A 26,350-nucleotide genomic window follows, 5' to 3' on the forward strand; every position below is an offset into this window, starting at 1 on the left:
CTACCTTTTTGAATAGGGGGGTCCCCTATTGAGAGTAAAAGCCCGCGAAGAGTCCTGATTGGTCAAACAGCGATCACTCTCACATCATGAATAAATGGAAGAGTAAAACGATATAATCGATGTACTATGTAAAAATACAATAAATGATAATGATATAAATGATATATTATTGATTGCAAATATTCTCAATGTATTATCGATAGTCTCAACGACAAAGTCGATATGTTATCAGTTTCGACAGTTTTGTCAGTTTACTAAAACACAGTTTGCACAAATATTTAGACATGCCCACAAACAATTTTCAAAGCTGGAGTAAGAAGTTTTGTAAACATGACAACGAATATAGACCTTCTGTACTTGACATGGGTGAATCAGCGCAAAGCCTATACGCCGCCATGAGCTCTCCGATCTTCACATTTATGATACAGCAACTCTGATTGGTGGCGCCAGCTCCTTGGCGCGCCCAATCAAATGACTCAAATTAGATGCAGTGAAATATAGCTTTTCCTAGCACGATCACGCACCGTGACGGGTTCGTGAGCCGGATATGAATGGCCGGCTTTAGCGAAACCGTGCGATTCGGACGAATTTCATGTAAATAAACAATGTATTTTACACGCGTTGTATACGTCGCTATGAGTCTTATATCGAACAGGACGCGGCACGACGACCACCGTCCTTTAAATAAGTTTATAAGGTTCTACAGCACTGAAGAGTATGCAAACTGTGTGTGTTGGTCAAATCTGCTTTGTCGAAACCAAAGTTGTCAACGAATTAGAAGGCAAGCTTTAGTAACTTGTTGTCCCGATAATTGTGTGACTAGCTGTAAGTATGCTTTCCCCACGAGTACGTCGGTAATCTTGGCCACTTCAGGCAGTGTGAATAAGCGGCGACAACTTGAATATTTTGCGCTATCATATCTACACCACGCGATATCTTTTGGCCTGGTGTTATCTTTATCTTTATTAAACTGAATAACGACAAACACAAAAATTGAGTATATAATATAATATACATCTTTCTTATCTCTCGCGCCATCTAGCGGTTTAACTGATCACCGAAAAGATCTGTTGTTAGAGGGCGCTACATAGGATCGAAGTATTCTGTCACTGAGTTGATATTTAGTGATCAATTTACGTAATATTTCTGAAGTGTATTTTTAGCATCGTTGCTGGCGTCGCCATTAAATTATTTGTGTCATTCGATCATTGCTGATATACCTATTCCATATACATATGGGTCGAATGCGCGATTATATGATTATAGATTTTTAATGCAATAAACAAATAGTTACTCAAGTCGAGGTCAGTATTCAGTTTTAATGACCCGAAGAGGAAATTATTCATCGAGGCACAGCCGAGGTTCGTTAAAAATGCAATATGGACGAGAACATGCATTCTGATTAAAATCTGATGTAGTGTACGGGCTTTAATAATTTTGGCTATAAATTTATTTTAATTTTATTTTTTATTACTTTTGTTATTAATGCCTTTTTATTTTACATTACTTTGATTTTGATTTCAAAATAAAATAAAATAAATATACAAAAAAACCAAAACTAGGATCTTATTTTAATCAGATTGGAGAACATGCAATTGTTGGTAATGTTGTTTGACACAATATGTGGATGAATGCACTATATTACGATTTATCACAAACTATTCCGTAAATGAAATTCTCAAATACGCATGTGCAAAGTTCTTTTTTCTGGTACGTACAATAATAATCACTGCACATGCGTATTAGTTGGTTGATTTATTACCAAATGAATACTGTTGTGTATCATGGAAATGTAACATTTTTTTTTTTTTAAATTTGATATATCATAATCCGATTTGGTCTACAGTATCGAGTATCCAACAACATCATTGCAAAATTATTGTATGTTTTGGTTCACATTGCAAACTGAATATTGACTGAAACTAAGGTAAATATGTAAATATTCTGAATAATAAATACCATATATCCAACGTATGAGTATGTGACCAACGAGAGTTGAACTACGCCCTCACAATAATGATCTCGGTGACTAGATTTTTATTTTATAATGAGTTTTATTCATCCCGCGTGGCCGCGTTCTAGCCAATTAACGTGACGATCTTGAACATGAGGTATATTTGTCGTTATCGCCTTAGATGTACGGTCCTCAAATACATATTAAAAGTGGTGTATACTGAACTACTGGTATCAATAAATTATAATTACACCTGTACATGAACAGTTTGTGTTTTTTTTTTGTATAATTATATTGATGATTTAGCCAACAAATTCTTCTGGGAAAACAAATGTGTTCGTACGTGATCGCAATACTACATGATACAATATAAAAAAAAATTCTGTAAAAGCGTTAATTTTCACTAGTATTTCGTATTTTTAATGTCTTGTGAATTTCACGAATATTTCAGTGAAACAACGAGTTCTGTTATAATTTTACATGTTTACGTAAATCTTTTTTTGGGGGGGTTCCCTCACGATCAGTGAACATAGTGAATAATTGAAAGCAACATTTTGTGACACTTAAAATAAAGACTATAATACATGTTCACGTGCGTTTTTCCTGTGGCAAAAAATTTAAAACAAATATTGATATAAACTTTCAACAACGGAAAACGAGGTATTATGGGAGAATAGTGCTCCTTTATGTGTGATGCAAATCACGAAACAACGAACTGTTAGAAATATAATATTTGTGGAATGTTGCACCTATATTTTGGCGGGAAAATATTACGATTTCAGCCAATCAACTCTTGAAAAAATATGTTTTCGAAATAAGTTCAATCGATCAAAAAATAACAACGAACTAGTAGAATATAATATTTGTAAAATGTTGCACCAATATTTTTGCTGGACAAATATTACGATTATCACATAATCAACTCTTGAAAAACTAAAATTTGGGTCAAACTTCACTGAAAACAATAGATATTAGAAGAAAAATATACTCTAAATTGTTTATTTCTCACTAAATTTGATTCTGACTTTTTTCGTATAGCTGGAAGTTTATTTATTTTCAAGTTGCAAAGTTTAGTTTTTTAATGTACAATCAGTGTTAACAGAAAGTGAGCCTGGTAATTTGAAGGAAATATACCTTAGAAGCGAATGGCGGCCTCGACCTCGTTCAAAGTCTCGTGACTCTCTCACTCTTAGCGAGATTTCGGCGTCCGATTGTGCCAAAATCTATTATACACAAATGAAGGGTTAGGGTGCAGTGCTTTCAAATACAGTGTTTGGAGACTGACGTTTTTATTATTATTATTATAATTATTATTATTATTATTATTATTATTACTATTATTATTATTTTATTATTATTGTTGTTGTTGTGCCATTTTTAAAGATATTATTTAGCTCGATTTCTAGGGTTGGCCAATTGACTAAATCTTCTTCAATGGCAGTGTTGGTCTTTTCAGCCTCATTTTGGAATGAGTCGCCACGAGATCTGTAAACACACAAACAATAATCCAAGTAGAACACCAGACTCAATACAGCACATCTCAATTGGGCAGCTGGTCCCTCATTTGTGAAGTCTGCAACTTCAAATTTTCTATTCTTGGAACTCAATTTCGATTCCTTGTTTTGCAGTCTCAGGAGAAACTCATCCTATCAAGGGCCGTTACAATATACCACTGAAGTTAACCCATTCTTTGAATCTCGTACTGTATACGTTCACAGCTCCAGTTTAGGAAATTTGTTTTTACGTTGAAAATAAACTTGAACCGAAATATAAATAAAATAATAAAACAATAAAAATATAAATATTTATAAATTTCACAATTACAAAACAAGACATTTCTATTCGCCGATGAAATACTGTGATACTACTGGTATATGATGACGGCCTAATGGCTAAAGACGCATTTGGTTACGCCCGTTATATATATATATATTATAACAAGAAATGGGTTTGGTATTTCGATAGTATAGGAATGTATTTTTTTTATCCCTATCATGGTTGAGATTGAGACGGGTGACTTACCAATCTTCCAGGCAGAGTTCCATTTTTACGAATATCAGTGTTCTGGCCGCAAGGATCTCTGGGAAGGAGAATGATGACGTACGACACCATTTTGTGGGATGGTTTTAGGTAGACCTTGGATATATGCAAATAAACAAAAAATAAAATCGAATGAATGAGAATTATAATAAAAAAACAAATTTAAAATTGTTTCATGCTTGTGTTTGCGCTTTAATTTCATAACAATTTGAATAAATTATTTGTTCATAGCAATTACTAAATTATTGTTCACGGATGTGTATTCGCCTGAACGTGGGCATCACGTTTAGTTGACAGGCACTTTTTGTCTTTTTTGCTTGGTTAGTGCACACTCTGACAAACAGAGAGCGTGTTAGTCGTCAACTACATTGACTGACGGGACAATTCTGCTGTTTACCGACCCTTGTCGGTTTAAATATTGAAAAATGTGCGAATATTTGCATTTCAATTTTTTGCATTGAAGCCGAACGATAAAATGCTGTCATGTAAACGTAGCAAATGTTTAAACGTTATGACCATCACATGCACAAGGTCAAGGATAGATTTAACTACTGATGTATACATATTCGCATCGTCCGCCTGCACGGTGTTGCTCCGTTCGGACATTCCTCCCTCTACAACACCGTGCGGTAATTCTATTCATAACCGTGTATGTCACGTGGTTGCGCGATAGAAAGTTTACCGACCAATAGAAAGCTTTGTTACAATGACTGCCAGTAAGCGCTTGGAGCTTTGCGTTTCCGATGTCTTTGGCGTCATTTCTGCCAATATATGTTGCAGTGACATCACGAGCTTTGAAATATAACACCTAGTCTTCTATAATACTCAGCAGTGGCGACAACACTATTACCACGCTCGATTGTCGAAAGGCCGGTAAAGCATAATAACATAAGGATTTACTATTTCCAGTGCGACAAAAAACGAACACATCAGACTCGGCACTAAGTATAGTTTGAATAGCTTTGGTCTGAATATCTGTGAGTTGCATGATGTATGGACGTCGTCGCTGTATTGCCTCGACATCCAAGCCAAAAAAGCTTCCACTTTGCGCAGCGACATTCATTCTCAGGTCAGGCATTTTCACCGCCTGGCAGAAAACGGTATTTTGGGACGGTTGTTGACACCCCCTGAACAGTGTAACAAGATTATCCCTACATATGCAACATATTTAAATTTGGTTGTTTAGGATTTCTTCAAATTTATGTCTGTGCTGTTTTCTCGATTTTAGCTATTTTCACCGGCTCGCACAGAGCCCATAGAAATACATGGTAGAGTGGTGCGCGTCTCGTGACTTTGCCCGCCTTGAAGATTTTGAGAGCTTTCCAAGCGCGTTGTAGAAAGAAGCAATATGATTGGCTGTTGGTAAACTGATTCTAAACTGTGAGGGAATTGTCACATACACATAGTCCCAATGAAATACTTCAAGGTGATAGTGGAGTGCTTCGCCGGAACATTCACCTTGAAAATTCAAGATGACATATTCGCGTCACGGTTGTTTTCTATTTTGTAATTATTCATTGGTTACACTTTATTTATTGTTTTTAATGTTCGTCGAGCTGATTTGGTTGAATAATTTGCATCGAGGCTATGTTGTTGCCATTTATTTGTAATATATTTGTTGTTGTTTATTTATCTTCCTGACCTCACTGCTGTACTTCAGCGTTGAATCGGCGTTGTTTTCAGTTTGAATAAAAATCATAGCATAAAATAGATGTCTTAAAATTGACCAATATAAGCATTTCAGGACTAATATAAGACATTGTTGTTATTTAAACTATAACTAAACATGGTATTACATTTATGTATGGTGATGATATCGTCGACGAAGCCCCGGGGATTAAGCTACTCTTGTTCATAGCCTTAATTCGATTGTCATAAACTGCCGCGGTACAAATTCGTTAAATCATTTGATGGTTTTTGGTTACGACACTTCCATGATTCGTGCTTCGCGCTCGTGATTTATATACTGTAACAATCACGTGAGCATGGTTGAATTAGTATATAACATAGAAATTGACACAATGAAGCAATCAGTGCTGTGATGCGTAATACAGAGCGACCGAAAGAAATACATGCCGCCAACTCAAAATCACGACTCAGAGTGTCGACTTCCACCTCGATTTAAATGAAAATTTGAAATTCTCTATAATTCCAGACGTCACATATGACTACTATCTGCGTGACTCAAGTCACAACTCTCTATATATGTACTCAAGTCAACAAAATAGCCAATTTAGAAATGTCTTCAAGTTGAGCAGCGCCTTACATGAATGCCAGTATCTTTAATGAGTTTAAAGCGGGGGAATCGTCACCTGCGCATGCGTCAGTTGGCCATAGCGTGTCATTGTTTACAAACAAGCGTCTACCCAAAAGCCTTTGCGTTTTTAGCGTGTGTTGTTATCGTCGCCTGAAACTTAATTACCAAGCTGAAGACTCACCTTTGCAGAAATCCGACAGTTTAGTTTGTTCTTATGTTTTGCTTTTAATAGTCTTTTTCTTTCAATTATTATTATTATTATTATTATTATTATTGTTGTTGTTGTTGATACTAATCGTTACTTGTGTATCTATATAGCTAACTGTTGTTCGTTAACACAGATCTTGGATCAAGGCTTCGCATGGCATACAACGTGGACACTTTCGTTTTTTTTGGCGTTGTTTTTTTTTTCAGAAAAGAAACTATAAATTGCTGTTTCACCAACATTCACTCATTTTTTTTTACTTTTGAAAAACACGTTATTACGCGACTTTGTTCATTTTGCCCGTAAGACGCGGTGGTCGTCCCGCAGCGCGTTTTCGAATTTCCTGTAAATAACAACGTATTTCACACGCTTGGAACACGTCGCTATGAGTTCCATATCGAACACCACCCTTTAATATTTTACCATCATTGTACATCAAAGTTTGGACGGTTTTATACGGTTATATACTAGTATATCTCAGAGCACTAAATATTTTTTAGTGGTCTGAGTATATATAACCTGCATGCAAATAAGTTAATCCAATTAAGTCTAACGCGGATTGCATCCAAGATAGTACAGCACACATTATGCTTCCTACCCCCTTTTCTGTAGGTTCTATGATGGAATTAATGCCATACCCAGACTTATTTTTAAAGACCAGTCTCTTTGAACTCTAACATTACAATTAAAAAAATACCCTGCAATGTATCGGACGCGTTGTGGCTCTTACGACATTCATTCCGACCCTCGCGATCAAAACCGCAATGAGCGCTGCTAACAGAATAGAAAATAACAAATATGTGAAAGAAATTAGATACGTACTCGCCAGTCTGATTTATATTATTCTGTATATAGGGCATTAGTGTCGCAAACGATCGAATCGCATACCTAATGTCGAATAGGATAATGATATGCCGATTTTTCCCCGAGGGAGGACGAGCAATTCACGTGACCTCGTACATGCTACTAATAAACAGTGGCTGTGCTGAGTAGGGAGGGAAAGTTGTGTACGTTTAATCATTCACTCCGATCGGACTTCCTTGTCAATGGAGATGCAAAAAATGACCTCAAAGCAGGAATTCCGTCCTGTTAACCAAGATGACCGTGACGATACTCATGGCGACAGTACGAGACTGACAGGTAAGAGTGATATTATGAACGCCCTTTATGCCGAGGACGAGTGTTGACCACGACGCGGTGCTGGTTGGTGTGCACGTTCGTCAGTGTCATGTTCGTCTTTTGTTTTCCCATCCGTGACCTACTACGTCGCCGCGACAGTGGAAGTACCTTAATTTATATATGACTATCAAGTAAATGGTATATATCTCAAAACTCGTATTATTATTGCTATATCTTACCCGATCTGTAAAAATATAATTTCCCCCAAGCGTCGATGATCATGGCGTATAACTGTAATAGTATTTAGATTCAGCTTGCTCCACGCAATAATAATTATGGGCGATAAATTTAATACTCATATCGGTCGATTCATGTATTGAGTAGAGTGGGTGATTTGAAAGTGTGTAGCTGCCTGCCAGTGAGTGAGTGAGAACGGCTCGTTTGCGTAACCACAGGCATTTGGATATTGCTGTTCGCGTCGCTTAATGTTATGACGGTCTGTTTACAATGGACGCCCGCCTTCCGCTATTTCTTTTTTTAGCTGTTGTGAGTATATGACAGTACATTGTGACGATCTATTGTTCCCGTGGCTCATCGGGTCACAAGATGTGGCGCCAAATTCTAGAGTGCTTAACAACTCGAAACGGATGAATAAGTGCCCGTTACTTTTAAGGCAGCTGCTTCGCATTTCGCGGTCAATATGGCGATTCAGTCGAGTACGGCTGTTTTCTCGAATAACGAAATGTATATTGATGTCGTACGTAGTGGATCTAAACCAGTACTCATAGTGATAATTGGCATGGTTGTAGTACTAGTATAACGGTGCACGTTATGTAGTAAGCTGTGATTTCGAATAAGTAGCTCACTGTATTAAAATATTTTTTTTAATATTCAGATATTTCAAACCTCAATCCTAATTTCACCTAATTGTCAAAGTAAAACCAAATATACAAACCCCCAACTAAAATTACCCATCTAACCCTAATTTATTACCCACAACTGTCAAATATTTTGTACTTAAAAATGGCACCCCTATATCTTGGGCTGATGGTAATCATTAAAGCCACCTTGACTTCATTTTCATCCTTGAAATTTAACATATTTTTAGTTATACATTTGTAGTTAGCTCTAATCATATAGGAATGTAATATTTTATAATATAATATGATTTTGCATGTGTTAAAAATTGTTCAATGCATTATCAGAAATTTGGGGGTTATTTGTAAGGTTCAGAAAAAATATTAATATGTCTATTCATAGCATGTTAAAAATGTTAAAAACATTGTATTTTTTCTTGTTTTTTGTAAGAATTTTAGAAAACGTAAATAAAATTTAAATTGTTTATGAAAAATTTAAATAAAAGCAGAATTTTAATATTTTAAATATTAAAAAGACAATACAGTATAATAATTATATCAAGTATATAGTGGTGGATCACTAATATAAAACCATTCTATTTTAAAGATCATGGTTGCTGGCACTAAACATATGGATAACAAAAATTAATAATATGTTAAATTTTGATGACTATATCAAGGGTTTTACAACCAATATATAAATCCCATACTACTGATAAATAAATTGTTGCTAGGAATTTATTTTCCCTATTTTTTTCTCTGAAGGGATATGCAGTGAAAATAAAATAAAGCGAATATACCTTTTTTCCTGTATTTTACATGCAACTCGTCAAAAACTAGTGAAAATAAACTCCATACAAAACACCCAAAATATCTTTTCAGCGAAAATTAGTTCCAGCTAAAATAAAACATTTCATAGTATGTATAGCGACATAAAAGGGTCCTTTTACAAAATATAATTTCTCTCATATTTTATAATTTTCCCCATATTTGTTTTCATATTTTGATCAAGATCTATGGCCAATGAAAAATTAGATCCATCTGGATCAAAATTAACGAAGAAATTATAGAAAAATATTATGTCATGTAAAGGGGTTAAGGTCAAGTTTTTGGTCTATTTCTTTTATAAAATTGACACACGCACATAGCTTTTTATTAAATTTGTGCTTTTATTTTTGATAAAAACTGAATATTTCTTTTATTTTTTTTTTGAAATAAAAATCAAAAAGTTCTAAAATAGAATAGTGTGAAAAACACGAATTAATAAAAGTTTGTTGGTTTATTCACCCCCCCCCCAAAAAAAAACAGTCAATTTATAAATGGTGGTGAGAGTATAATATATGGGGGGGGGGGGGTGTTTGCTTTTTTTGTTCTGTGTCCTGGGTAGGATTCTGTAATGACTTTCACTGAGTTGATTTTTGTGCAGGTGAAACCTGCCTGATTACAAACATTGCTTTATTAATATGCTTGACTGTTTTGCTTAAGTGTTTTTTTTGAATGTTAATAAGCGTATAGGTATAGGTGATTGGCCTCAGGAAAAAACTTATTGATAAAACACATGCAGAATTATACTTAGTTTTGAAACAAGGAGGCAGCTGCCATTTACTCCCAGAATGCAGCATAATTTAGCTTCCTGTTTAATATAAAAATAATGATGATGTCAGTCTATTTAAAGGGTAAGGTCTTGTCTCTGGGATTGCATTATGTAATCATGGAACACCAGGGTTGTACATGATTATTCTATTGTTTATTTCTATTGCATATCGTACTGTGAATAACTATTATTTATTTTCATATTTTATTCTGTAATTTGGTGATGATCGCTTTTTACATTGCATGTTCTTATTTTATGTTAAGGAAGTTCAAGCCAAATTAAAGATGATGTATGTCATGTTTGTAATATTTTTATTACTATGAGTTGATACCATCAGAATATCGAAAATGAAAACAAATTTGTGTCACCAGATAATTGTTTATGACATATACAGTTGTATGTAAGAGTCTGCAATCTCATTCATTTTTACACTGGTGAGAATATTTATTCATCTCTCGCAATGTTGTATGTAAGTGATATGGGATGAAAAAGTCATATATTATTATTAATATGAAATCTATAACAAATTTGACATATAAGTTAATGAGTTTGCAGGGTGGTACTATTTTGCCATTAATGCATTGCATATATGTGCAGTAACATGCTCAGTAGTGCAAAATTTGAATTTCCTTCCCATAATGCATTGCATACATGTGCAGTAATATGCTCAGTAGTGCAAAATTTGAATTTTCTTCCCATAATGCATTGCATATATGTGCAGTAACATGCTCAGTAGTGCAAAATTTGAATTTCCTTCCCATAATGCATTGCATACATGTGCAGTAATATGCTCAGTAGTGCAAAATTTGAATTTCCTTCCCATAATGCATTGCATACATGTGCAGTAATATGCTCAGTAGTGCAATATTTAAATTTCCTTCCCATAATGCATTGCATATATGTGCAGTAACATGCTCAGTAGTGCAAAATTTGAATTTTCTTCCCATAATGCATTGCATACATGTGCAGTAATATGCTCAGTAGTGCAAAATTTGAATTTTCTTCCCATAATGCATTGCATACATGTGCAGTAACATGCTCAGTAGTGCAACATTTAAATTTCCTTCCCATAATGCATTGCATACATGTGCAGTAACATGCTCAGTAGTGCAAAATTTGAATTTCCTTCCCATAATGCATTGCATACATGTGCAGTAACATGCTCAGTAGTGCAAAATTTGAATTCGATCTAAACAGTTTTAAACATATAGTGTTTGTAACACATGAAACACAGTGTTCATTTTTGCACAGGTTATCACGAGAATATCGCAAAGTATGCATTAAGGTCTGCAGGATTGCTGTACTGCTTTCATACATTTTTGGGTATTCTAGTGATTGCTTCATAATATCAAATTAGTAAAATTAAAATATATCAGTGATAATTATTTGATTCTCAGCCATTGGAAGTGCTGTGAGATTCTTGCAAACTGTGAGACCTTCGGGTGAGAGTTGTCTGTGTGTCTTCCCAACCACATGCACAGCCATTGTGCACAGCCAATGATCGTCTATTTAAATTTTGCAATATTTTCTTTGAAGATTCTGCAATTTGTTCATCATTTGACATTCAAGAATATAAATGTTTAAACTTTATGTCAAAAATGAAACCTGCTTACATAGGGGTCATTGGCTCAAGTTGATAGGTTACACTGGGCACACATAAATCTATGATTTGCCATTGATCTGATCAATGTATGTCGGTTAGCGTGATATATTACGTGACACGATTCAACACCTTCCTAAGACGTTAATGCGATTTTTGCTGTAATGTACGAGGGAACGTGTCATGACTGGAAAAATGCATCATCAAATCAACAGCTGTCACTGGTGCAACTAATCAGGGTCACCCACTTGTTGTTGCTAGGCAACTAAATTGCTACTCTTCGGTTTGAACATAACCTTCTAAATAACCTTCTTTTGTAAAATATGTCACCAATGGATTATAGATTTTGGGTGCCATATTTTGATTCTAAAGTTCATCGCTCAGCTATGATGAAACGAGACAGTGGCATTATAATTATTCGGGGGAAGTGGGGGGGGGGGCATTTTTATCATCTGACAATTACACTCCGCAATATTGTCTAAACATACCAAAAAATGATAAAGGATATGAAGAGGTGACAGTAAAAGGTGTTTGATTTAAACACTTAATTTTGGAGAAAAAATAAGCTTTTTCGCTGTCTCTAATGAAGTACATGGAATGGTTTGCTGAATTTCAACAAGGAATTTATTGACGTCTCCAAACAAGTCTAAGATAGGACTAAGATGTGAATATCTAACAATAGACAAAAAAAAGATGGCATTTCTGTCCGGTGTTGTCGCCATCGTCGTCGTTAATAATTGTTATTGTGTTCACAATAACTTTACTAATTCTATTCCGAACTTCATCAAACTTGGTCACCTTATACATCAGTATAAAGTCTTCCCTGAGTATGAACAACAGATGTCCTGTATGAAAATATCATGCAAAAGTTGAGGAAATCTGATAAAATATTTTGACTGTTTCTACTTGACTGATCGGTGGTGATACACATTAAAAGGTCACTGAAATATGTATTGTTGTATGTGTTCAATGAAGCAAATCATTTATCTTGTAATAATATGTTGGTAATGGGTATCTCCCAAGTCCCATGGAAATACTAGACTGGGTTTCAAAACCAACTCATGGAGTTTTTGCACAGTCTGATACATATTTGCAAACCTACCAATAAAATCTTAACAGAAGATGTCACAAGATGTCTGAAAATCAATATAAGCACTCCTATGAACTGGGTGCCAAACAGATCAAGATCTGAAGCTAATAGAAAATCTGTTTAGTTCAAAGTTATCAAATCAAAAACAATACATAAAAAAATACATAAATAGCAAAACGTTGCATCCACATTTTGAAAAGAAAATTGTACTCAAAAATAGGTGTTCTGTATTTGACAAACAGTTCATTCGATAAATGAACATTCACAGGAATTTGTCTCAGCTATTAGAAAAGAATGATAGAGCTTTTATAATACTAATTTAAAAACTCAATTCAAAAACAAAGATTGCAGTGTTTGAATATGTAGATTCTCAGGAGGCAACAGTACTGTTGACTTCTCTCTCCACTGGACACCAACTAACTATTTAAATTGATTTGCATACAAAACAGGGCTTGCAATATGATAGCTATTCATAGAGGGCAGTTTTTTTACTTTTCATATAATACAGGAGTCACACAATGAATAATGAGACAGTTCATATTTAGTCCCAGTTTGGACGTAGTCCGAAAACGGGGACTTATGATTCGACCTCCGTGTGGTCGTGCATGCGTGCGTGCGTCTGTGCGTGCGTCCAGACCTGTATCTTGGAAATGCCTAGACCAATCACAATCAAACTTCACACATACGTCATACATGATATTACACATATGCACGTCAATTTGTTTCACGATCTGATTCAAGATGGCCGAATGGCGGTCATTTTTGTGCTAAAATCATCAAAATTAAGCATTTCTCGGCTGTTTACAGATGGATTTTGTTCAAACTTGGTATATACATTAGACATTATAGGACCTTGATGCACATTATTTTGTTTTATGATCTGATTCAAGATGGCTGAATGACGGCCATTTTTGTGCTAAAAAATCCTAAAAATCAAGCATTTCTCGGCTGTTTACAGATGGATTTTGTTCAAACTTGGTATATACATTAGACATTATGGGACCTTGATGCAAATAATTTTGTTTTTCAGATAAGATTCAAAATGGCCAACTTGCGGCCATTTTGTTTTAATGAATGTGGTTCTCGTGCCATATCTCTGACTTGCTTTCACTGATTATGTTCAAATTTTAAATATTCATTTCACATCATGTCATAGATAGACAGATATATTGGTTTGACGATCCTATTCAAAATGGCCGAATGGTGGTCATTTTTGTGCAAAAAAATCATCAAATATCAAGCATTTCTGGCATTTATGGATGGATTTCGTTCAAACTTGGTACATACATTATACATTGCGGGTTCCTGATTCACGTCATTTTATTTTTCAGATTGGGTTCAAAATGGCTGACTGGTGGCCATTTTGTTTTAATGATTGGGCTTCTAGAGCCATATCTGTTAAATGCTTTGATTGATTATATTCAAATTTTATATATTCGTTATACATCATGTTATATATATACATGTATTCAAAATGGCTGATTTTGAATGCTGTTCCAGAGCAATATCTCTCAATATGGACAAGTACTTGTTTGACGATCAGATACAAATGTCAATCATTTTAATGTTAAAAAATCATATTCCTGACATGGTTATATTCCAGCTATATTACTATATATCTTAAATTTGATAACTAACAGGGACTGTGCCATGCATGGCTTGTTGTCTCAGGGAATCATTAATTTTTGACAGACACCTGTACAAAGTAATTGGACAAAAGCCAGCTAAGATTTTCTGTTATCTTGCATGTTTTATGAATCTATTTACGTCTAAATGCAGCACTTTTTTTCTGAGATGAGGCATTTGAATATCTGAATTACTTTAAATAAAGCTGCAAATTATGTCCCTTAAAGTAATTAAACAAATAAGGCACCAATGTTTTTGTAAGATATTTAAGGACATTCTATCAAGGACATTCGGTAGACTGATTCCCCACTGTTGTTTGTACCCCAAAACTTGTTTGTATTCAAAATTAATTATGACAATGCATATTCATATTGAAATAAACTATGATAAAGGGAATTATATTATATAACAAAGGGCAAGGTCACCAGAGTTCAACTATGTTTTTGAATGACGGAGGAAAAATTAACATCTAAAATTGCAATATGTATGACTACAATGTATGGTATGAAATAAAAACTACATTTAATTATCACCGACGTCTAATTTTTTGAGGTCAAATGTCAGTGATTTTGGGAAAATAAATTACAAACAGTTTGATTATTCAATTAAAATGTAAATTTCTTTGCAGATTTAATTTTCTTTTACTAACAACTATAATATTTACACCAGATTAATTTGCAGTTTAGGGGCAAGGTTATTTGAATTTTATTTTTAGAGCATTAATGTTTTTGCAGTCTGTGCACGTTCCTTTCGCTTTCTGGCTTAGTAATCAGACATACTCCTCCATTCAGTTTTAGTCAACATATATGTACTAGGTCCATTCTCATTATGGCATATACAAATGTAGTATACCTACATGCCTTGTTGGTATTTTGTTGTAGTTTATATGCACGCTCTACTTGCATTCTGACTTTAAATAGTCAACGTGCGTGGTCTGATCACATGATGTCTCATTTGCATTCTGTCATAGTCAACATGCATGCTCTTCTTGCATTCTGTTGTTTTTGACATGCGTGCTCCCATTCTGCCATACTGTAAAATGCTTTATTTTAGCTGTAATTCATTTTCACTAAAAAGACATTTTGGGTGTTTTGTGTGGAATTTATTTTCATTACTTTTTGACTAGTTGAATGTAAAATATAGGAAAACAGATATATTCATAGATTTCATTTTCACTGAATCACTCCTTCAGCGAATAAAGTGAAAATCAATTCCAAGCGAAAATAAAGTATTTTAAAGTAATCAACTTTGTGCTCCGCTCGCATTCTATTGTGTCTGACATACATGCTCGGATTGCATTCTGCCGTACCAGTAGTTGACGTACATTCTCCTCTCGTATTCTGGCGTAGTCAACTTTGTGCTCATCTCGCATTCTACTGTATCTGACATGCGTGCTCGTCTCGTATAACTGGCATAGTCGCCTGCAAGCTCAGATCTGACAATATTTGAATGCAGTTTTCAATATTTTGATTCACGAAGTTTGACAGATGAAATTGAATACAGTGTGCACAAATGACTCAAATTTATAAATGCTGCATCAAAATGGTATTAATATTAGCATATCAAATGTTTTCATTATGTTAAAATGTATAAATCTAGTCTCTGAATTATTAATTTATTTCACCCACTAAAAATACAGGAATAATAAAATTTAATAAAAATAATCTGAAAAATTCATATATACATGTATATATATATGCAAGAATGCCACAAGGTCCAACAAACTGGGATGCACAAACAGAATATTCTATAAAACAATTTTTGAATGAAAAGGTGACTTGTACTACACTGTATTTATTAAATCTTATCTGTGGTAGAAAATAAAACAAAAATTTTGTCATTTTGTTTTTCGCAAAATCGATGCACATGCCTGTTTGTTTGTATTTATTTTACAACAATAATTAAAATTGTTTTTAATTTGATTTTGATATGAGATATACATGTATATTGATATAAATCCTAATATTGTCAAATTCAAGTTTACGTTACACCCCAAAACGGTTTGCGCACGAATGCGAAACGCCATATCTTTGACTTCCAGGAAAATTGTCTATTATATACAATGGGCAATTCTCTCCAATAATGCTTTGGCTATACAATGTATTTGGCTCAAACTACCTTAAAAGATGGACTTTTTAAAAAAATATGATGTATGTGACTGAAAATTACACAAAAATAGCATCTAATCCAAATTTCATTTGTATAGAAACATGCATGAAACCTATATTTATGTAAAAAGGTAGGAAATCTTTGGTATGTTTTTTTAATATCTCTTTCAGATATCGCACTACATGAATATAATTTGTCTTCCTGTGAACTGAATCAATTAAGATGAAAGGAGATCTGTTCGACCAAAATTCAGGAAATCCATTTAATAATAATATCCTTAGTATTGAATTGTTAATGTTGCCCCGAAGACAGTGTCATTGTGATAATTATGCCGAATTCCTCACGTATTGAGATGGATCAGACTCGAAATAAAACAGCGGATATAGCTTTGTGATAATCAGTAGTGTTCAGAGTCAGTTAATGCAGTCGTCAAGTTTCCATGACAATACAGCTTACACTGAAAATAATAGAAGCAATATCCTCTTGGAAGTATGAAATGAAACCGTAAATATTAGTAGATTGACTGGACTACGTAGGAAGCCATTTTAGATTCATCGATGTTGTATCATTACTTATAGTGTACTGAAATCCCGCTGTCTTGCTCTAAAAGGCAGTCGGTAGAATGAACAATTTAATACTTTTTAATTCCCGATTCAACAATACAGGCATTTCAGCATAAAACATGTATATATACTACGATATCTGTTATATAGAACTAGTAAATTTGTTTCAGGTACTGTAAATGCATTAATTATTCACTGGGTTTTATTTTCGTTATTTTTGCTGTTAAAGCGAGCCAGTCGTAACCTGTGCATGCGTCAAATGAACATAGCGTGTCAGTGTTCACAAACAATCGTCTACCCATGAGCCTTTGTGTTTCTGGCGTGTGTTGTCATCGCTTGCGACTCAATTCCCACACGTGCACAGGTGACACCCCTCCCACTTTGAATAAAATAAATCTACGAGGACATGTAAAAATAACAATAAAACTCATTGTTTCCTTGACAAATTCATAAAATTAAAATGTCAAATTGAATCTCAGTGAAAATAAATTATTTCACAGTATTTATTTTTATTGACCACTTTCGTTTTTAATGTAGGCCTAGAAAAAAAATAACACTACAGTGAAAATAGCATGTTTTAAACATATTTTTGGCTATCAATATTAGAATAATTTTTACCTGGATCTACATTATTAAAGAGTATTATTATACATCTACCGGGGTATCACTGTAACATAAATTTTGTGGTATTTTACGGGGTATTTTCATCTTAGCATATTTGAAAATGCGAATTCCAAATATGGAATGATTACGCGCGTAAGCGTCCTCTAATAATAAAAACAAACATGGCTGCCACCAGAGTTTGACCGGATTCAACACAAAGAAGTTCGCTGATTCTGTTCTAAACATTTTGGATTTCAGCATTCCCATGATGTATCCTTGGAAGGAAAAGATGTATAATAATAAGGTTTTATACCTCAAAGTACGCACTCAGTATGTCATCACATTGACCTCCGCTGCTCGTCGGTTGATACTCCTGCTGTACTGTCTTCGTGCAAACTTTGAGGTATCTTCGTAATAACCTCATATTTTTAGTACATGTATCATCAGGAAGGTATATTAGTTTTGCTACACATTCCTCTACAATTATCTGTTCAATTAAAAAAATGTTGGTAAATTCTTCTTATGTTAAAGTAGCATTGTCATTGTGAAGTTTACGTTCAAGTTTCACGTAAACGAACAGTTTATTTTATCACACATTGTTATATCCGTTGTATGGGACCCATATTGAATACAATGCCTCTGCACAACTGTGACGCTTTAAGTATATTTATTATCGACTGAAAGCAAAATTTTATTTGGCAAACTTGTAAAAACATCAGCAGAGCTTCACAACCGCTGCGTCAACATTCTTTAATATTAGCGAGTTGAAAACACTGTATCAACATTACAACTCGCATGTTAAGCACACTGCTGCATAAACCTAATTTGCATATGAAATAATTCCATTCTAACTCCAATTGATACATTATACTCAGACAATACAAAACTTCCGCTCAACACGATACATAAAAAACACATGTTTATAAAAATAGGTTCACTGCATTCATATATCTTCAGTGTGGTGTCATAAATTCTAATACATACATTTTTTTCAGTTGTTGTCATGGAAACAAAAATATTCCTACTTCATATATACCTTATCAGATATGCATGTCAGATTAACCAAATAGTGCACTGGCAACAAATATATAAGTCATGTTAATTTACAATATTACATAATTTGATGTAGGAGAATGTAACTTATTCTGTGTTTACTGTAATTCATCAACCAGTAATAGACAGGGACATACATGAAAATGATTTATGCTTTAGTAATGTGCAATGAATCCACTACAGTCATTCTCGTAAATATTTATTAGCTCCGCTGTTGACTTCGTTGGGCAGAGCTAGTCTCATTACTGATTGTCCGTCATCGTGGTCCACGTCAAGTTTTTAAATTTTATATAATATGATTTCAGAAAATATAACATTTTCTGTGTGTACCTTAGTTCATTAAGTAGTATTAATGAACTGGGACACCCATGAAAATGATTTTAATATGCTTTTGTAATGTGCAATGAATCCACTACAGTGGTTTTCGTAAATATTGATTAGCTTCGCTATTGACTTCGGCAAGCAGAGCTACATGTAGTCTTATTACTGATTGTCCCTCATCGTAGTCTGCGTCAAGTTTTTAAATTTTTGACATCTTCATGAAAAGTGCATGTCTGATTGGTTTTAAATCTTGTGTGAACTTCTCTCGCAGATTTGTTCATTTCTCAACGATATCTTCAATTCTCTAATATTGATGAACATTTTGAACATTTTTTGTAAAAAATGCTATTTTCGATTTTTTTCTTGAAAACAGCTAGCCAAATCGCATCCGTATTTCATATGTACGATAAGTTCAATTTTCTAATTTTGTAAATACTTCTTTTTTTACAACTGTTTGCTTATACAGCAGTGCTATACCAGCTGACAGACTTCTTGTAGACTTTTATAGTAGAGGTGGGTTTGGGCATTCATTGTTGTTTTGTCCAATTTGTTATCTGGCCTCTATATTATTATTTTGAATTTTTTTTTATTGATGTTTAATTGTGCAGCTTTATTATATTTTTTCAGGAGATCTCTTTATAGTGTTAATGTAAAAAACAAAACATTTCAAAGGAGCGATACAAATATTGAGGATGTACCTAGTACTTGTTTTTGAAGTAAAATTCATGCTAATTTTTTGGATAGAAGAATTGTTTTAAACCATATCAAAATATATATTTCATGAAAGCTCATAATTCACTCGAAATAAAAATCGATGTTATGTTAAATATAACCTTCATTTAGTCATGTGACTGCTACACGTCTTTTGATGCGATCATCTTTGCTGCATGCAATAACCTCATAATAATAATAATATTTGATTGTACAGTATCTTTAGAAATAACATTTCTATTAGTTATATCCCTTTACTTGTGCTTGATAAATGATAAATTTGTCTACACTTTATTGCATTATCATTCAAAACGACACATTTTTGTGAAGATTGATTTAAAAAAATAAAACATTTTTCTAAACGTAAGATTTAGTGCAAATAAATCCAGGAAACCACTGTAGCAATTATAACCAGTACAATAGACAAGTTTCAAGTTACGCCGTTACTTTAGAAATTTGCACGCTCTGGTGTAAAAAGTGTTCCAATTTCATCAATGTAAGACGTTAATTTTGCCATGTAAACTTTTGATAGCCCGAACACCAGAAACCAAGGAAACCAATAAACAAATAGCACCACCTAGAAATCAACCCCTCCCCCTCCCCTCAATGTTGCACTGAAACCACCTGGTGACGCTATAACTTGATACTTGTCTGTTCTTGGGACGGGCATCTGGGCATTTTCACTGCCTGGCAACCATCACCGGTGAAAACTCTCAGAAACTCTCAAACGGTACTTTGCAATGGTTGTTAAGACTCCCCTGAACAGTGTAACAAGATTACTACTGCGTGTCCAACATATATGAATTTGGTTGTCCAGGATAACTTCAAAGTTCAATTCGTGCTGTATTCTCGAATTTAGCTATTTTCACTGACTCTTCGACCGACGTTCCATACCAGCTCGTGCAGACCCCATAGAAATACATGGTAGAGTGATGCGCGTCGTAGCAACGTGGAATGTCTTGTGACGTAGCTCCGCCCCTAAAGGTTATCTGAAATTATGCAAATTAAGATTGTTGTAAGATTTCTCCCATCAGCAATGCTGCTGCCCTCAAAAGCTGACGTGACATGCCATTGACTGTGACACAAGCTATTTATACTAATTCACTAGCACGTCATTGATGCGACATAAAATCTACATTGATATCGTGATCATGAAAAACATCATACTATAGAATTTGCAATTTGATAAAATAAAATTCACATTTAATAAATAAAATAAGTGTAAAAACAAACGAAATCAGCGGCCACAATATTTTCTTTTGTGTCTCGAAGTTACCTACTGTCTCATAGTCATTATTTTACGACCTCTCTCTCCAGCGGCCAACAAACTGATTTTTTTAAATTTCCTATTTTGACTCAAAAATCACTACAATATCAGTTGTGTTAGAGGGTACACGGTTGTTTCACTCCTGCTATATCAACATTCATTTCATAACTAATTTGCATATTGATTAAATTTACATATTTATGAACAAATGGAATAGAAAGGTTAGGTGTTATTGGGCAAACTTTGCATCTAGATTGCCAGATTTGTTGCTATTTTGAGCACACATTGTTGTAGTTGATTGATTGTTATATCTACCATACTGTTCCCTCAGATGGTTCAATGGTGTATAATGAAGTTGTTATATTTTGGGATATTTTTGCCCATACTATTAGTTAAAAGGAGACAAATGTCTGTCCTTGTCATTGTTGTTATCGTTGTCTCTGTTTTAAAGTCTGTTTCTTGTGGTAAAAATAACTCAAGTTATTTTTATGCAATCATGAGTGTGTGATACATGTATAATATTAATGGGTATGGAAGTTCATTTGGAATATGATTCGTTTGTTTTGGTATTAAAGATACTTGTGGGAATGTAATTTAACCTTTTCACCACCAATTCACCTAATAGTCATGTTTATAGTCTGCACTTTCCTTCAAGAGATTGGGACCAAAATAGCCCAAATTTTTATTAAAATCTGAAAATTTATGCAAATTTAGTTGGCTCCAAAATTCGGGTTCATTTCGAGAAATATTGAAAAATATATATAAAAAAAAACAGTAGAGAAATTTGAGCGAGAAAGTATGGTGGTGAAAAGTTTTTTGTTTTTGCATTGTTGCAATAAGAATAAATAACTTGCATACAGTTGTGAAATAAATGTATGATGATTTTCAAACTTTGAAATCAATCACTATAAAATATCAATTAGCATGTAACATTTTCAAGCACAAATTGGGATAAAAGTAAAATATCTATGTAATATAAAATAAATTCTGTCCTGTATTTTCTCTGAAGTCTATTGCTTAGATGTATTTCTGTACTATTTGGGAACTTTATATGCTATTCATATTGCATTATTCTATTCAGTAACTCTTTGTTTCGGGCCACCACATTTTGTAGGTAGGTAACAGAAGCCAATAGTGAAATATGTGTCAAAGGTTTTTCGTTTCAGTGCGATGGGTCTTTTTAATAAAGTGAACATCTTATTATATCTTACACAATCTATGGACGTTTGCGTTATATAATGGATTTAATTTATTTAATTTATTCCCTGGATGCCAGTTTTCTGAGTACTATTGAGTTTAAATATTCATCATCATTAAGTATGTCAGATTGAAAAAAAAAACAATTAGCGAGTGTTACAAGATAAAATCATTTCTATAAATAGTAAGGAGTAGTTTGATCAATCACGTAATTTGGATCGAGCTGCTCAGTCTTCATGTTCAGCGAAATTAAAACTGTTTATTTTACCTACAGATCCCACAACTGCCACCATTGCAATGTATTTAGATCGATTAATATACACTCACGATGTCAGTAAAATTCTAGTTTGAATGTAATTCCATGATGATTAATAATAGGCTAGTTTCGTTTAAGCCCTGCAGACGGGAATTTGATTGATGCACGACACATGTCTCTAGTATCTGTTCTGTATATTATGGGATGGCGATGTACAATAAATAACCAGCATTGGGATACATGCAGCACAATTATTATTAAATCTTTGAATGTCCACATTTTGTGCTACATTTATAAGTATTTTTTTGTAATTTGTTATTGATTTTGAACAAAGGAGACATAATCACCTACAGGTCATGATCACTAGGATAGAATAGAATAGAATAGAATAGAATAGAATAGAATAGAATAGAATAGAATAGAATAGAATAGAATACTGTAAAAGGGTTAATTATTCATTGGGGTTTTAATTTTGACTGACTGGAAAATGTGCTAAATTAAAACCAGTGAATATGTAAAATTCAGCATAGAACACATTATCTAAATGATAAAACCGTGAATTTAAAACACACTGAAATGGTAAATCAGCGAAATTTAAACTCAGTGAAAATTAGTCAATTTACAGTAGAATAGAATAGAATAGAATAGAATAGAATAGAATAGAATAGAATAGAATAGAATAGAATAGAATAGAATAGAATACTGTAAAAGGGTTAATTATTCATTGGGGTTTTAATTTTGACTGACTGGAAAATGCGCTAAATTAAAACCCAGTGAATATGTAAAATTCAGCATAGAACACATTATCTAAATGATAAAACCGTGAATTTAAAACACACTGAAATGGTAAATCAGCGAAATTTAAACCCAGTGAAAATTATTCAATTTACAGTATAATAGTCTAGAATAGAATAGAATAGAATAGAATAGAATAGAATAGAATAGAATAGAATAGAAATTCCTTTTTTGGTATACATGTATAAATGATAAAAAATATTTTATTAAAAGCACTTAAAATCACGATAGAAATTTGATGTAATAAAACGTATAGTAGCAATGAATTATACACTGTATACAATTTACATGTACTGTAAAATCATTTATTTTGACTGATTTTGACTTTTAAATTTACAAATTTGACAGGGAAACAATGAGTTCTATTGTTATGTTAATTTTGCAGATCTTGCTTACTTACAAGTACATGTATCAACAAAAATAGCGATATTAAAAACCAGTGAATTATTAATGTGTTTAAAGTATTTACTCTGAAAAAAAACAAAACTGTTTTTGTATTTCAAAAGCAGTATGGATGTAGTTAATTAATCCTATAAGAAGTTTTAATTTTAAATTGCTAATCATTGTCAGTATATAAATTTTTCTTTACCAGATGAGGAACTATATGCATGTAAATGAGAAATCATAGAATATATGAGTTTTCGTTCGTCTGTGTGTACCGGTAGTTTACATTGAGTGATAAAATGAACTTTGACCTCAAGTAAGGTATATGAAGAGCATTTTTTTCCATGGATTTCACTTTTTGATCTAGTATATCATTAACTGCAATATTACAATATTTATTTTGTAAAAAGTGACAAAACTTGACTTTTCGCTCAAATATTTCAGTTTCAGTTTATTACAAAATATTAATTCTTTTTTTAATAGTAGGTTATATCAAGTGGCAAATTTGAAAAATTAGGGTACATGTACATGTATCTCTGTTTCGTTCCATTGAAACAACACTCTTACATTTCACGGTTATGGTCATTTTGAATTTTGAAAATTATAAAAATTTATGTGTATTCGCACTCAAAATCCTTGTACTGGAATAATCCCAATATTTTATTTCCTTGGCTTTTAAAAGTGTTACCTCACCAAATAAATAGTTTTGTCGCATACACAAACAATTAATTATGAAAACTGTCATTTGTTGGTTTTTAATTTGCTATTTTAAATAAAATCTGCTTAATTAATCCACGTCAACTTCAAGTAATTGTTTCCCTGTCAAGTTCAAGAACTTAAAACCCATCGAAATTGCTCAAAGCATGAAAACAGCGAGATTAAATGCTGTGAAAATAAATGGTTTTACAAAACACATGTAAATGAATAATAACATATTTATCAAAATATTTTTTTAAAGTACAGTTTTATTCAGGATTTTTGAATCTAGTAAATAAACAAACAAACAAACAAACAAATAAACAAGCAAACGAACGAACGAACGAACGAACGAACGAACAAATTAATAAATAAATAAATAAATAAATAAATCCTTGTATAAATAATTCCCTGTAATATGGATTATAGAGATTATTCTTGTGATCTTTGTATTGCCGATAATACCCTGCTCTCATACCTTACCATCTGATGTGCGTGTACTCCATGTTTTCATATGACCTTTGACCCCAGCTGTTATTTTACTCTTCCATTCACATGGTACTGAATTCATTGATCATCTCACCAGTGTTATTAATAGAACAGATGTGTATTAATAAGTCCTCTATTCAGAGATCCATAGTGGAGCTCAGCCATATGTTTACATTGTCGGTAAAAGATTCTCATTAAATTTCCTAAATGATTTACTCTTGTTGCCATGGAAAAAGGGAGGTTCACACATTTTCAATTCAAGAGGGTGGTAATTGTTGTTATGCTACACACAATATTGATGATGATTGCAACATACTGTGTTAAATGTTCACTGCTGGAAATGTTTCATGATTTCAGGATTTATGGCTTTCTTGAAGACATTGTTTGTTTATGCAATATATTTAAATTGTTTTTAAGTTCCAGAAAACACATTAAAGTTAAATTTATTTAATTTTGAATTTAAATGACAGCCATAAAACATATAAATTATTGACTGCTGACTTTGGTTACCTTTTCTAAATGAACCTGCATAATTGTTTCATATTTATATAAAAAATGTTGATCAAAAACCGTAAAAAATGGGATTTTATGTCTCCTAGATCCAAAAATACATTTAAGTGTTACACTAATATTTCAGCAAGACAAATTATTTATAGAATAAGTACTTATACAATCATAGCTTGATTTTGTATTCATATTTATTACATGTAATTATGTTGAGTATAATCAATAATTTTTTTTATTTATTAGATATATATAAATCTTTTTACTTTGTGATAAAAACACGTATTTCAATGAACTGGTTTGTACATGACGCAAGTGTTTATATATTATCCAAAATTTAAACCTGAGTATTTATAAAATATTTTTCACGCAATTTGGCAGTGCAATGATTTGATATTTCTGTACAGTTTTATGTCTACTTAGTGTCAGTTGTAACATTATGGATTTAAACTGATCACGTTATATGGCAGCGGGACTTTGTTTCCATGGAAACACACATATGAAGACCTCATCTTTTCAATACGTTTTATTGCTTAAATGCATAGGATTCACCTCACGTCAGGCCTTGGTTTTATTGCTTACTTGCTTATATGGGTGGTATAGTGGTTACCCAGCCAAAATATGATGTGTGGTTACCCAGCCAAAATATGATGTGTGGTTACCCAGCCAAAATATGGTGTGTGGTTACCCAGCCAAAATATGGTGTGTGGTTACCCAGCCAAAATATGGTGTGTGGTTACCCAGCCAAAATATGGTGTGTGGTTACCCAGCCAAATATATTTTGTGGGTATCCATTCAAAATTTTGTGTGGGTAAACCCAGGTAAAATATGGTCTGTGGGTAACCAGCAAAATATATATCTTGTGGGTACCCATTCTAAATGTTTTGTGTGGGTATAACCCAGCCAAAAATATGATGTGTGGGTATACAGCCAAAATGTGTTATTTGGGACCCAGCCAAAATATATTTGCATGTACATTTGTACCCATCAGTCTAAATATTTTGTGCTGGTACCCAGCCAAAATAACATGTTGTCTCGGTAACATGTTAATGCACCCAAG

The 26,350-nt window shown here is 33.3% G+C and overlaps 1 protein-coding gene across 1 annotated transcript in view; it reads left to right on the top strand.

The window, feature by feature from the left end:
- The first annotated feature begins 7,421 nt into the window (after positions 1–7,421).
- Positions 7,422–26,350, top strand: part of LOC100378942 (mechanosensory protein 2-like) — a 77,091-nt gene continuing 58,162 nt past the window's right edge. The window contains exon 1 of the mRNA XM_006811288.3: positions 7,422–7,596. Coding sequence (XP_006811351.1) covers positions 7,503–7,596 — 94 coding nt within the window. The 5' untranslated portion in view covers positions 7,422–7,502. The remainder of the gene's footprint in view (positions 7,597–26,350) is intronic.

The sequence above is a fragment of the Saccoglossus kowalevskii genome, chromosome 17 (assembly GCF_978046115.1).
Source record: "Saccoglossus kowalevskii chromosome 17, keSacKowa6.1, whole genome shotgun sequence".
Classification (NCBI taxonomy): domain Eukaryota; kingdom Metazoa; phylum Hemichordata; class Enteropneusta; family Harrimaniidae; genus Saccoglossus; species Saccoglossus kowalevskii.